The following is a 12,569-nucleotide window of genomic DNA, read 5'->3' as shown; positions in this document are numbered from 1 at the left end:
CGAGGTTGGGCCCGTCGTCGTCGTCGTCGTCGTCGTCGTCGATCCCGCGATAAATTCTAATCAACCAGTCACAATATTTCTTCCGGAGTCACTTTGAAATATCGGCCGTTACCGAGACGTTCGAGCAGTCGGTGTATTCCGCACGCGTGTCCCAACGAGACGAAATCCTGGAGGAAATTGCTTCACCTGCGGGGCTCGCCTTACCTTTCCCTTGCTCCTTTCACACCGCGGCACGTTCATCGACGGTCTCAGATTAGAACCGATATTGTGTTACTAAAGCGTCTCGTATTTAACCCTTTCGTTACGACTGCCGAACATATCCGTATAACGACGTGTGCGTGTACAGGTGTCAGATATATTCGACATATATTAATTTATATGTGTACATTTACTTCTAGTTATCTATGTATTTTTATTTATAATTGTAACGGAGTCTGTAAATATATAAATAATTACAACGCTTAAAAACGAGCGATTACTTTCAAATAATGTCACACAATTTTTAATTCGATGCATTTTCTTCTTATTCATTTCTTACATTATACCGTTGTATACATATTCTTGTTTGATAATGAGAAAATAGCTACATCTGATTTATCATATAGTGCACTAGTAATAATTCTTACCCGGCAGAGGTTATATTTGCTGTACCACTTCAGAAAATTTTAACGAAAGATATAAGTTTGCCAAAATCTTACACGCAAGAATTTCTTTCAACAGCCTAACTAAACCTGCTTAACTAAACCTAGATAATTGTCACACCTTGAGAAATCATATACTTTACTTTCTATACTTCTTACTATACTTTAATTCTTACTATACTTTACTTTCGATTCACCTTCAGAGAGGACTTCTTGGAAGAAGAAGTTGACTCGTGTTAAAAAATATAAGTATTTTTCATCGAGACTTTACCTGCACCAGAAGATAGCCACAAAGAATTGTCAACAAAAATTATAGATACCGAGTGGTCGGTCTCTCAGAAAAGTAAAGCAAACGACGAAGATCGAGACGAGAACGCGATGTCCTTCCATTGTCCGTCCGAAATCGTCTCGCCGATAGGTTTTCCGCGTCCCCGCGCCCCCGTGTCCGTTCCCTCGCTTTTATCACCGCGCACGCGCGCGGAGGTTGGAGAAGAGCTCGGCGTGCATTTTCAATCAGCAACTTCCCCGCTGGCACGACGCACAATGCGGCATCACTCACGTGGAGAGACAATATATCCCGGAATCCATTGATAAAACGTACAATACTCACATTCGAAAGCGTCCTCTCTCTTCCCCCTCCCCCTTGCTCCCCACCACCCTCCACCCCGCGCTTCCGCCGACGGTCCCGGGGTCTTGTTCGCCGAGCAAATGCTTCCGCGTCCTCCCCGTGGCCTCGGTCGTATCGTTTCTGTTTGAACGTAAACGAGCTACCTCTGCAGAGGTCCACAAATTTGTAATCACGGGGATAACGACCCTCCGGTCGGGGGGGACGGCTGGCTCGTTCGCGGGCGCGCGCTCGCGCTCGCTCGCTCGCCACTTTTACCGCGAAATGGTCTGCGAGATGACGACCACGGAATGGAACTTTTCCCCCGAAAAAAAGCGCCCGGGTATTCCGGCCTTTTTGCTGCCGCGCCGTCACCGTTGACTACCGGGGCTGAATCTAGCCAGGCCGCAATGTCGTTACACGGGAATCCCGCCGCGGAAAGTCGCCCGGCAAAAAACCCTTCCCTATATACCACCGACCAATAAAACTATGCGCACGGTTTTCCCGGTGTTTACACCGTCCTCGAGTCTCCTTTTGTTCCCACCGAGATCCCATTAACCGACCGCGATTTTTCGGGGCTGCCCGATCGCCGAGCTCGTTTTCGGTTGTTTCGTGCCGGTCTCGCGAACCGGAGCAGTCTCTATTTAGCTACGTAACTCTTTAAGGCTTTGTTTCGTTTTTATACGGAGTCGCGAACGTTTCGGCGAAACGGTCTGTGCGGAGTGGCGACGAGATCGTTCGCTGTTCGCGGCAAGTCGGATGAAACGGGCAATGTTGATTCGGAGGAAATCTGGGTTCGTGGATACATGTAACGAATAGCGTAAAGAGTACATTGAATGACAGATTTTTGGCAAATTGTTGATATTCGTGTTGATTTAATTTTTCAATCACTATTGAATTTTTTAATCACTATTGAATTAATTTTTTAATAATTTTCCAAAAGCAAATTCATAAAACGGGCGCTGTAGCTGATCGCAGACTAAACAAAAAATCGTTCCTCGCGCGCGTAACAGCAGGTTAAAGCGTGCGCGCGCAGCCAACTTTATTCGCTGATAATTTGCAAACGAAGCCGCGGATTGCATTTTCGCTAAGGAAAAAATTACTTGAAACGATCACAGGTACCCCCCATTTTCCGATTGCGAGACATTTTTGGGACACCCTGTATAATAAATAATACAGTTACTCCGATGTTACAGTTGCGACGCGTGATCGTCAAGCGTCGCAGACGCGATCCCAAAACAGTGGGACGTATTTCTAAGGGTTGGTCGCAGGCGGCACACAACGCGGCTTAACAAGCCGAAACCGAGGACGGAATCCGCGACGCGGAAAGTGCATTTCGGCAGGTCCTGTCGCTCCCGCTGTCACAATTCTCGTTACGGCGTCCCTCGAAGGGCATCATTATTGCGTGGCAATAAAGGGGGGAAACGACGGCATTCGAAAAAAGGGGTTGACAAGCGTTCCCCAGAGCGGCCGGGAGACGTCTCCGCCGAAGGTCTCGCGTTCCTCCTACTTTCCATTCTTCCCTTGTTGTTCCATTCCACGGAAGATCGGCGCGCGGCGGCGGCGGCGACGACCGGGGCTTATCGCCGCATGAATATGTATACAGGAGAGGAGAGATCGGTTCCACGGATCTGCCTCCCCTGCACACCCTCCGGACCCCGTTGCGGGCTTTCAAGGAGGCCCCGAAACTCTCCGAACCGATGGGAATGACCGCGAACGAGACGGCGAGAAATTAACGAGTGACCGGATATTACACGCGGGGATAAACAGAGTGTTGTGGAGCAGCTGCGGCGGCGGCGACGCTTATCCGACCGGATGCAAATCGAGGGAAATTTTCGGTCCGGGGAACTTCTCCGGCCGCCTGATGGTATTATATTCCAGTCCCCGGTAATTTAATTGCCGCCGCGTGGAAACAGTTCCGTATCTGCCTCTAGACGCACACGTAATAATTAATCAGCTGCGGTGTGACTGATTGATTTTGCACATTTATGATTGAATTGGCTACTCCTCGCGTCGCAGGAAACCGGCGACAAATTTGCTCGGAATCCCGTATAGAAACTGAAAACAAATTTCCCGTATGTAAAATAAAAGCCGGATGAAAGATCTAGTATTGTAAAACTGTTCAAGATTATTTAGATGACAGTAATAATTAGACTGTAGTCATAAGCAAGAAGCTAGAACTGCGCAGAAATTGTTTTGTGAGTACACAATTTCTCGTTCGCACAGCGTTGTTGCTGTTTCTAAAGATCGTAGAATATGATTTTATATTTTTCTCTATAGATACAAAATCATCGGACGTTTAAATACCTGCGAACAGGCGCAATAGTTTACTTGGAATTTTCGCTCGCCGACGTCGCTTTCGCAAGAAAAGGGGATAGCATAACGGGGAACGTCGGATCCACGCCATTGAATTTTAACGATGCCACCGCCGTTTCGAAACGTATTTCCAGCGCGGCGAATCACGCCGGTGTCTTTTGCGAGCCCTCGATTCCATCCCGGGGCTCGCGCTCGTCCTTTTTACCGAGAGCCATGGCCGGGCAACCCGGTATCTCATAGAATGTGGCTAATCCATGACGCTCCCTCTCCCGAAGATGCCATCGCGAGCATCGCCCGCGGCGATCGTTATACGTCTGGCAGAAATTTCATGGAATACCATCTCGATGGGATTCGTGCGGCTGTAACTCGGCGTAACGCCGCCGTGGAAAAAAGTTTTACGCGTTACGAAGACAGTTCGCCAACGGGATCGCCATCTTTATTGCCGTGATTACCGGAACTTTCGCAGGGACAGAGGGAGAGAGAGAGAGAGAGTGGAACGATTCATCGGAAAGATTATGGTGCCCGTTATTAACCGAACCTGACGGTGGATTTACGGTTACGCTGTTGCTTGCTTGAAAGTTAACGAGTTTTTCGAGTTGCCCGGCCGGTGAACGCGGAAAAATGCGGCGCAAGGAATGTAGAAATTCAAAGTGAGAATCTGTCTCCGTTCTCTGTGAACCCCTTCCCGTGCCATTTAACTCGACGAAACTCGGGCCCGAGCGGTCGGCATCAACGAGCGCTAAACAGACCAGACTGATGTTTGTAAACAGTCGCAATACGATCCGAAATGTAGATGCCCGCAATGCCTGTGATATAGTCAATTTTACGCGATACTAAAATATCACGGCCTTCGCTACACACTTTTGTACCTTGCATTTTGAAGGGGTTTCTTAAATTTTAATAATTGAACTGCTTCGTAACAGCAACGACAAGAATCGTGACTAACCGTTCCGAGGTACTGAGAGGAACTAACATTCAGTCACGAGCGTAACGGGCAAAAAATCAGTTCCCGAGCTCGGCTTGTTATGTTTACGTTTGGCCCAAGTATGTGTTCGCAACTCAGACTCGCGATATTTATGTTTGGCCCAAGTATCTGTTCGCCAGTCTGACTCGCGATGTTTATGTTTGGCCCAAGTATCTGTTCGCGATGTTTATGTTTGGGCAAAAATGTTCATCGCGAGTCTGACTCGCTAAAGTACGGGAAGGGGTTAATCACATTTTATTGTGATTTCGCGTTGTCTGAAAATTCCAGAACCTCGAACATTTCTCCCTCCCTCTCTCTCTAGACATATTGCATAATTCGTGCAACATTTTATCACCTTTGCAAGGAAGAAATTATTGCATATATTCGGTACACGCTCCGCAATACCCCGTAGAAATTGGATTGAAAAATCAACTCGTTGCCGCGCAGCAAATTTTCGCAAATGCGCGTGATCCTGAACTTCAAAGTGTATCCCCTTTAGATAGACGAGGGGAGGTGTGTTCACTTTTATTGGAAGGAATTTAGAGGACCTCTAGAATTCGCATCGATTGGTCCGCGTTTTATGGCGGAGCCGTTTCCCTTTCACGGCAACGAGCGTGTCGCTTCTCGACCCCCATGAGCCGAGTAATGGTCCTGGCGAGATGAAAATGGACGCGAGACCGTGAGCTTCGACGGGGCGGAAGTTTCTCGCGTCTGACAGCGCAACGCATATAATTTCTCGTTAAAAACATTGTCGATGCGCCACGGGTATAAATTCAGTTACAGATTATTTCTAACCTCCCCCTTATTTACTGTAACTTAATTCGACGTCCGGTAAATTCGACGGAATAACTTTCCTTTCGGTTACAAACGAGCTATTACATCAAGAATTTTTCTTCGTGCAACGAAAAATTACTTTAATTTGATAAAGAAATCGACATTCTAAAAACAGTTGTTCTTATTAAGAATTACGCATCAACTAGTAATTGTAGTAGATCAAGGAACTTGTAAAGAGATCAAGGACAAGTAACTAGATCAGCTTTCACAATTTCCTAAATACAAGTAAATTTGCTAAAAATTATTTTGAAACGTGACATAATAATTTTTAGCGGCGCCAAAGAGTCGCTCGCAAAGGGTTAAAAGATAACGTTCTTATTTTACATAAAAATTGACAGTCTAACGGCGAAACGTTCGTGCGAAATTTTCATTATTCGCCAGTCAATCCTCAGTTCATCGCGCGCGTAAACATATTTTGCATCCATTTAATATTAAAAGCTTTTGAATAATGCCGGGACTCCGCCGGCCGTAAAATTTCGATTGTGTACCCGTGAAATTCGAGTAGCCGGTTAGATAATCAGAAACGGAGGGGTGGGGGAAGAGTAAATCCGACCGGCCGAGAATATTATTCTCGGGCCCGCGCGGTAAACGACGAGGAAATCAACAAGAAAACCGAGCGCCGAGACTTCACTTGTTTCTCTCGGTTCGAGCGCCAGATGCTTTCGCCACTCGATCATTTCTCAACGGTGCGCGCGTGGCGTGATTACCGGCATCGTTTTGTTACCGGTAGCACGCTACCATCCAGTCATTTTTCTCTTCCATATATCAAAACACTGAATTAGCCACGCGTCGTGCCCGGCACCGATACCTTTCAGTCGTAGACGGCAGCGAGATTTAAAAGGGTTAAGCTTCCTATAGATTGCTCTAGACGCAAGCACGTTGCTTCACGATGCATTGCGTTGGCAGCGCTTGCGACACACATTCGAAGCAATCTATTCAGAAATTATTAGGGTGACCCATAAGTTTCTTCCCTTTCTTTTGGATGCGAAACGAATACACGATATTTGTTGTGGAATTATTGTTATATAAGAACCGTTCTGTTCTATAACCTTCTTCCATCTCTCGCGAAGCTTCATTAGGCCCTCTTTCCAAAATTGTTGAAGCTTATTTGCAAAATATTCATCTAGGCGAAGCCTGCACCTTTCTACTTAACCCCTTTCCTTACTTCGACGAGTCTTACTCGTGATGGAGATTTCTAACAATAACCTGTCGAGTACGAATGTTATTTTGTCTTTTTAAGTCGAAATCAAATTCTGTCTTTTTGCCACTAATATTTAAACGCTGAAGTAATTGTAAGCACGCTATAAATATTAATTTCATTTCTCCTCTAAGAAATTATTTGATCATTGTAACTGCGAAGATAAAAGTATTACAAGGGGTTAAAGTCACAAGAACTTATGGGACAACCTAACCTCGAAACCTTGAAAAAGTGGGGGAGTCAAACAGCGATCGAACAATAAAATGGGTTCGCACGGTTTCGGGACCAAGTCGCCGGCCGGCGACTATGAAAAATACAAGGCGGAATCATGGCGGTAAGTAACCGTGAGATGGTGGCAAGGGATCGTGCGCGCGCGGGGATGAGGGCCTCCAGCTCGTATAATCACGGGAACGTTGAGAAATGACCGAGCTACAGGAGCATCTGGTGCTCAGCACCAGGAAACGGATAAAGCTTCCGCTGGTTTTCTTGTTGATTTCCTCGTCGTGCCGCGCGAACGAGAATAATGTTCCGGGTCTGAGGACCGCCGGACCCCTCCCGGCACCAGCTGCAACGGCGCAACGAGATCGATACACGCGGTTGTTATTGCGACTGGGGAAACGGCGATCGTTTATCCGCGGAGGAAGACCGGCACGGTCTGATCGCGGATCCCGGTTTGCGGCATGCAAACTTGTTGAGGGGTTATGTGGAATGAAACACTCGTGTAGCGTAAAACTTGTGTAAATAACTGTACTCAGAGGAAGATAGAAAGGTGCGGCGGAAGAAATATTAGGTTGGGGAGAAAGATATCCATTATTTTTTCGGTAGACGGCTGTAGTGACCGATACACCTGTTAAAGTATCGATCAAACAATTTCAGATTTATCCTCGTTGGAATAGTGACAAAAATTCTTTTTCTGTTTTTTTTTTATTTGGTCCATTCAGTTGCGTGGGTGTTGCGTTTAGTTCAGAGGGTGTTAAAAATGGAAGTCAACGTAGAAAAAATTCGTTTATGTAAATGTTTATGGTCCCGATACTGTAACAGCCAATTACGCGCAATCTTGTTTTCGTCGATTCGGTTCTAGAAAATTAATTCTAAACCGAATGGCAGACTTTCAGCATTGAAGACGCCTAAACAGGAGTATAGTATAGACAGGTACGCAATGATGCAGTTTTAACATACGAAAATATAAACTATAAAATTTATTTTCAACATGAAAGCACAAGACCAAAACTGTCGATGTTAAAGTATATTACGATTATGAAAATTAATGAAGGTTAAAATTTAAATGTTTCCCTTATTCATTACGAGAATATGTTCTAAAAGTGATTTATGAATGAGAAATATTAATCAATGCAAAGTAATCTAGATATGGTAGAACCGTATCAACTACCTTATTACCTACATATCTATGCATAACGAGTTGGTTATTTTTGAGGACAAACGACTGCATAATTTAGCGCAAAATATATAGCTCTACTATCACAGTTTTTGATCATTGAATCAGTGTTCACGAGACAGACTAGTTCGCGTGTTTCTTTTACCATTCCCGGGTATGTCAACGCGCAGTACACTTTTGAAATAGTTGTTAGTTTGATCCTGGAAGTTCCAAGAAAATTTCGCTATCGATCTTGGTCTCGGTCGTTCGATTAAGAAACGTTGTGCAAACCGATTGATCGTAATAATATCGATTGATATTGATTGCAGCAACAAGAAATCATGGATCGGTGGGCTGGCAAAAACGCCATAGTCACTGGCGCAGCGTCCGGCATCGGCCAAGCGATCGCCGTCGCATTATTGAAACACAAAGTGACCGTGGTGGCCGTCGACATGCAATACGACTTGTTAAGACAGCGCGCCGACACCTGGAACAAAATCGAGAACAGGGGACAGTACCATCTTCTGCAGTGCGACGTTACGAAAGAATCGGACGTTGACAAGGTTTTCGATTTCGTCGAGACGATCGGCGGAGTGAACATCATGGTGAACAGTGCCGGCATTATCAACTTTAAACGTATCATAGGTAGCGGACGTTGATTGCCTGATAAAAATCATGATTTACGGTCTCATTTCCATTTTCCGTGCACGTTAAAAAACCACGTATCTGCTCTCTAAATTATCATATATTCATCCACTGACTCAACGTTTTGCACTGTGACTCTTTTCGCGCTGTGTCGATTAGCACTTACTTGTCCTTAATATTTTCCTTACTAGAACCAGATCATTTTTGTTTGTTAATAATGACGAAAAACATGTTATTAACACATCCGCATTGGGAAAAGAGAATTCTCGTGTTATAAAGAAAAACGTTGCCGTCGGAAAACGAATTTAATTTAGGTTAAAATATCTTCACATTGCTAAAATGAGTGAAAATATAATATAAATAATTTAATTTAGATTAAAATATCTTCGCATTGCTAAAATGAGTGAAAGTGTAATATAAATATAATATAAATAAAGTGAATAAATTATACCAATTCGACTTTCGCGAGTCAAATAACACTGACGCGGCGACGCTAAATCTTTTCTTATTGGAAAAATTCTATTTGCAGACAGCGACTGGCAGTCGATAAAGAAGATGGTGGACGTGTTCATGGTTGCAACACCGGTGTTCATGTCCCGAGCATCGCAGTCGATGCTCAAGCGGAAAACGGAAGGGCATATTATCAATATAAACAGGTACATATTGCGATCATCGCGTTGTTCGACGTATTCGTTTTGTCAACGCAACCCTATCAGATCAGCATCGTCTTCGTACTTTGAGAACAGCTCCATCAAAAAGAATTTATTTTTCCACTAGCTTCGATATTACTGTTACAGTGTGATAGAAAATAAATGATTGCGGAAAGCGATAGAAGAATCTGTGAACCCACCGTGTTTAAAACGGTCACATAACCTGACATAACCTCAAATAACCTACATTATCATGACAACTGTCTCACACGTGTAGACATCTTTTTTAAACAACTGTTGAGATTTGTAAGGAAAATGAGTCGCGCCGTACAAGCGATTGCCTCTGTTGATAGAACATTGTTGAACGGTTACAGTGATTGCAAAACGTCTGTTGTCAAGATTGTGTCACGGTTAATGTTCGTGTCAATATAAAAGAACACTGAGCACGCTGAGCTTTAGTTTCGAAGATAAGAGACTCGATTGAAGATCAGGTGTCCACTTTAACCGCGCAATTACTGCTTGGGGGTTACATTGTTGACTGAGACTTTTTGTTTCGCGCTATAGCATTGCCGGACACTTGTCGCACGTGCCTTTCCCGGACGTCGAAGGCTCGAATGGTTTTCACATGTATCCGGCCTGCAAGCACGGCACCGTCGCGGTGACGGATTCGGTGCGACGGGAGCTCTCGCTCTTGGGTGCTAAGATTCGTGTCACCGTAAGTCGCGTAACTTTAGTTTAGTGTTTAGTATAGCGTTTCACCATGCTCCCGTAACAACCGTTCCGATCTTACAGAGCATCAGTCCGGCGCACGTCAGCACAGACCTCGCGAAACACGACAAGGTCGTGCGGGATACGGTGATGCAGCTCTTAGAACCAGAGGATGTCGCGGACGCCGCCATCTACGCACTTTCCACGCGGCCGATTCTTGAGGTGAGATAACGGAAATGAAATTCATTTAACCCTTTGCATTAAAATGGTGACTCTGAGGCACCACCAAAAATTATTAAAAGTATAACTGTTATTGCACGAATTACAAGATTCAATTTCACATGCATAATAAACATTTTGTCATATAAGATGAAAATGCTGTACGTCAGAAAAATGATTATAGAATTACAGTAAAAATGGCTTCGAGTGCAAAGGGTTAATCGTGGAATCTCAAAGATATGAAATACGAACAATTGGATCATTTTATTTTGTCAAACGAAACCGTTTGTTCTGTTTCCGAAAATTTTAGGTAAGAGAGATCATACTCCAGCATCGATGCTTGCTTTATTAAGAGGTCATCTACGAACGATACGAGGTAAGTTACAGATCATCGTCTTTAATTTTCGTCCGAATTCCGTCGCATTTAATTATCGAATTTATACAGTTAGACGAATTCTTTCCGGCGACGCGAAATCGTGCGTTTCAATGTATGTAACGCGAGCCGATCGTCGAATTAATCAACGCGGAAATTAGCGGAGCGCGAACGGGTTGTCCGTTGCGATCGTGCCGCTTCTTTTTTTTTCATAAATATAAATCGAGGTCGAACGCGCGCGATCCGATTTGCATGCAGCGCACCGGTCCGTTCCGCTAGTTACGCGCTATTGATTACAAACTGTAAATTGGCTGGGCATAACCGGGGGCCGTAATTACAAGGGCGGCGCTCCTTAGAATTGAATGATTGATGCCATTATTGGGGCTGCGTGACTAAACTCGGTATTAATTCTAACCGCAGCGGCAACAGTTACTAACTACGCGACTCTTCCCCGACCCCGCTCTCTCGATACTGTCTCTAATTAACCGTAATCGATGACAGACACCGTAACCAGCACCCCCCCCCCCCCCATTAAATCCGCCGCTGCGAGCGTCACGGCTAGTACACTTAGTTTTTGCTCTAATTATTCAACGGCGGGCCGACACGATTTTAACTCGACGCTCTCGATTTCGTTAAACGCGCGCCGTAACCGGATCGCGAATCACAGGAACACCGAGAGTGGTAACCGTGTCAAATGTTAATTGAGTGCCGCCCGACGCTGCGGCGAATTTATGCTAATATTTATTTACTCAATCTCTTGCCCCCACCCCTCATCCCCGAATTGCACTGCCGTCGTTTTACAGGAGGCGGTGACCAGCTGACCGAATTTGATTTCACTCTTCGAGGGACACAAGAGAGAGTGAAAACCTTTTTCTCTCGAATGCTTGCTAAGAATTGTACATTTTTCTATCATCGATTTCAATGGACGAGAACTTCTCGATCTCTATGTAAATGGAATAAATAATAAGTACGGAGATATGGAATAAAACTTGCAGACCCGGATGGAAAATTAAGAAAAGAGAATTTTCTTGTGGACCTTTCTACAAATTCATTTTCTCAGACCTCGCTTTAGAAAAATTGGAACGAGAGAAAGTTGAGTTAATCAGCGCAGTATTCATAACGGAAATAGTATACAGCTTTTAGAATTCTTTTCATCGCATTTTCAAAAGAAAATCTGACAATAAAAAATTTTTTTTATAGAATGCCTACGACGCGGGAACATCTTCTACGTTTGTTGGACGATTAATGAATTTCTAAGAGCGTGATAACATTTTTGGGACACACCGTAGGACAAGTTTGAAGGCGTTTGATCGAACAACGGAAGCAAGTCGGACGAAAGTGAAATCTTCAGCGGGGAAAGTCATTATGGGCAACGAGGCGGATGCGTTCTCCACCGTGTGTACGCTCGAGAAGCCGGTCTGCTGCACGCAAACTTCCGACAGCGAGTTCAAAAGCCCCGCGCATTGTGCCGGAGCTTTACTGTCACCCGAGGCATCTCTTGGTGCGCGGAACAGTTAAGGTGTCAAACAAATTCTAGCCTGCTTTCTGCTAGTTTCGGACGTACGTGCACAAGGTGCTCCAGGATAACACAACTACCTGTCCGAAATCGTTTCCTTATCCCTTGCGTCTTCGCTCCGCTTTGAGCCGCTGTTCTCACGAAAGTCTTACGAACACCTGATTCCTTTCTTAACCCATTGCACTACGATTCCTTTCACGCTGCGTCGATTAACCCTTTGCACTCGGAGGCATTTTAACTGTAAATTTTTTGAAATAATTTTTCTAGTTTGTGGTATTTCCATTCTATTTAGCAAAATTAATTTTTATTCATACAAAATTTATTCTTGATACTCCTACCAATAATTTTACTACTTGACAATTTTTTAAAACTAAACCTTATTGTTGCAAAAATTATTTTGTAATGGAATAGAATAATTTTAGTGGTGCCTTAGAGTCACCACTCGAGTGCAAAGGGTTAACATTTAGAAAAGATATGGAAGATTAATGACAGATGATGTGCGATCTTGAGAGATCATTGAACATAT

General features: G+C 44.4%; 1 protein-coding gene across 3 annotated transcripts; it reads left to right on the top strand.

Moving 5' to 3' along the window:
- The first annotated feature begins 8,051 nt into the window (after nt 1–8,051).
- Nucleotides 8,052–12,260, top strand: LOC144472500 (farnesol dehydrogenase). Of its 3 annotated transcripts, XR_013494427.1 has the most exons (8): nt 8,052–8,107; nt 8,262–8,577; nt 9,107–9,233; nt 9,792–9,942; nt 10,020–10,157; nt 10,465–10,530; nt 11,331–11,619; nt 11,728–12,260. XR_013494427.1 is itself a non-coding variant. In XM_078185649.1 (7 exons), the coding sequence occupies exons 2-6, from the start codon at nt 8,274–8,276 to the stop codon at nt 10,504–10,506; spliced, it is 762 nt and encodes a 253-aa protein (XP_078041775.1). In that variant the 5' UTR covers nt 8,052–8,107; nt 8,262–8,273; the 3' UTR covers nt 10,507–10,530; nt 11,331–12,260. The 3 variants fall into 3 exon arrangements, 2 of the variants coding, with proteins under 2 accessions (XP_078041775.1, XP_078041776.1); XM_078185649.1 differs by having other exon boundaries at nt 11,331–12,260; XM_078185650.1 differs by lacking the exon at nt 8,052–8,107 and having other exon boundaries at nt 8,118–8,577; nt 11,331–12,260.
- The last annotated feature ends 309 nt before the right edge of the window (nt 12,261–12,569 follow it).

The sequence above is a fragment of the Augochlora pura genome, chromosome 7 (genome assembly GCF_028453695.1).
Source record: "Augochlora pura isolate Apur16 chromosome 7, APUR_v2.2.1, whole genome shotgun sequence".
Taxonomy (NCBI): Eukaryota; Metazoa; Arthropoda; class Insecta; order Hymenoptera; family Halictidae; genus Augochlora; species Augochlora pura.
Note: the sequence above shows the minus strand (reverse complement) of the source record. Positions and strands in the feature narration are given on the sequence as shown.

Coding starts and splice junctions, on each gene's coding strand:
- LOC144472500 (XM_078185649.1), top strand. CDS start 8,274: ATGGATCGGTGGGCTGGCAAAAACGCCATAGTCACTGGCGCAGCGTCC. Junction 9,943..10,019: donor GTGCTAAGATTCGTGTCACC/GTAAGTCGCGTA, acceptor CCGATCTTACAG/AGCATCAGTCCGGCGCACGT. Junction 10,158..10,464: donor CCACGCGGCCGATTCTTGAG/GTGAGATAACGG, acceptor CGAAAATTTTAG/GTAAGAGAGATCATACTCCA.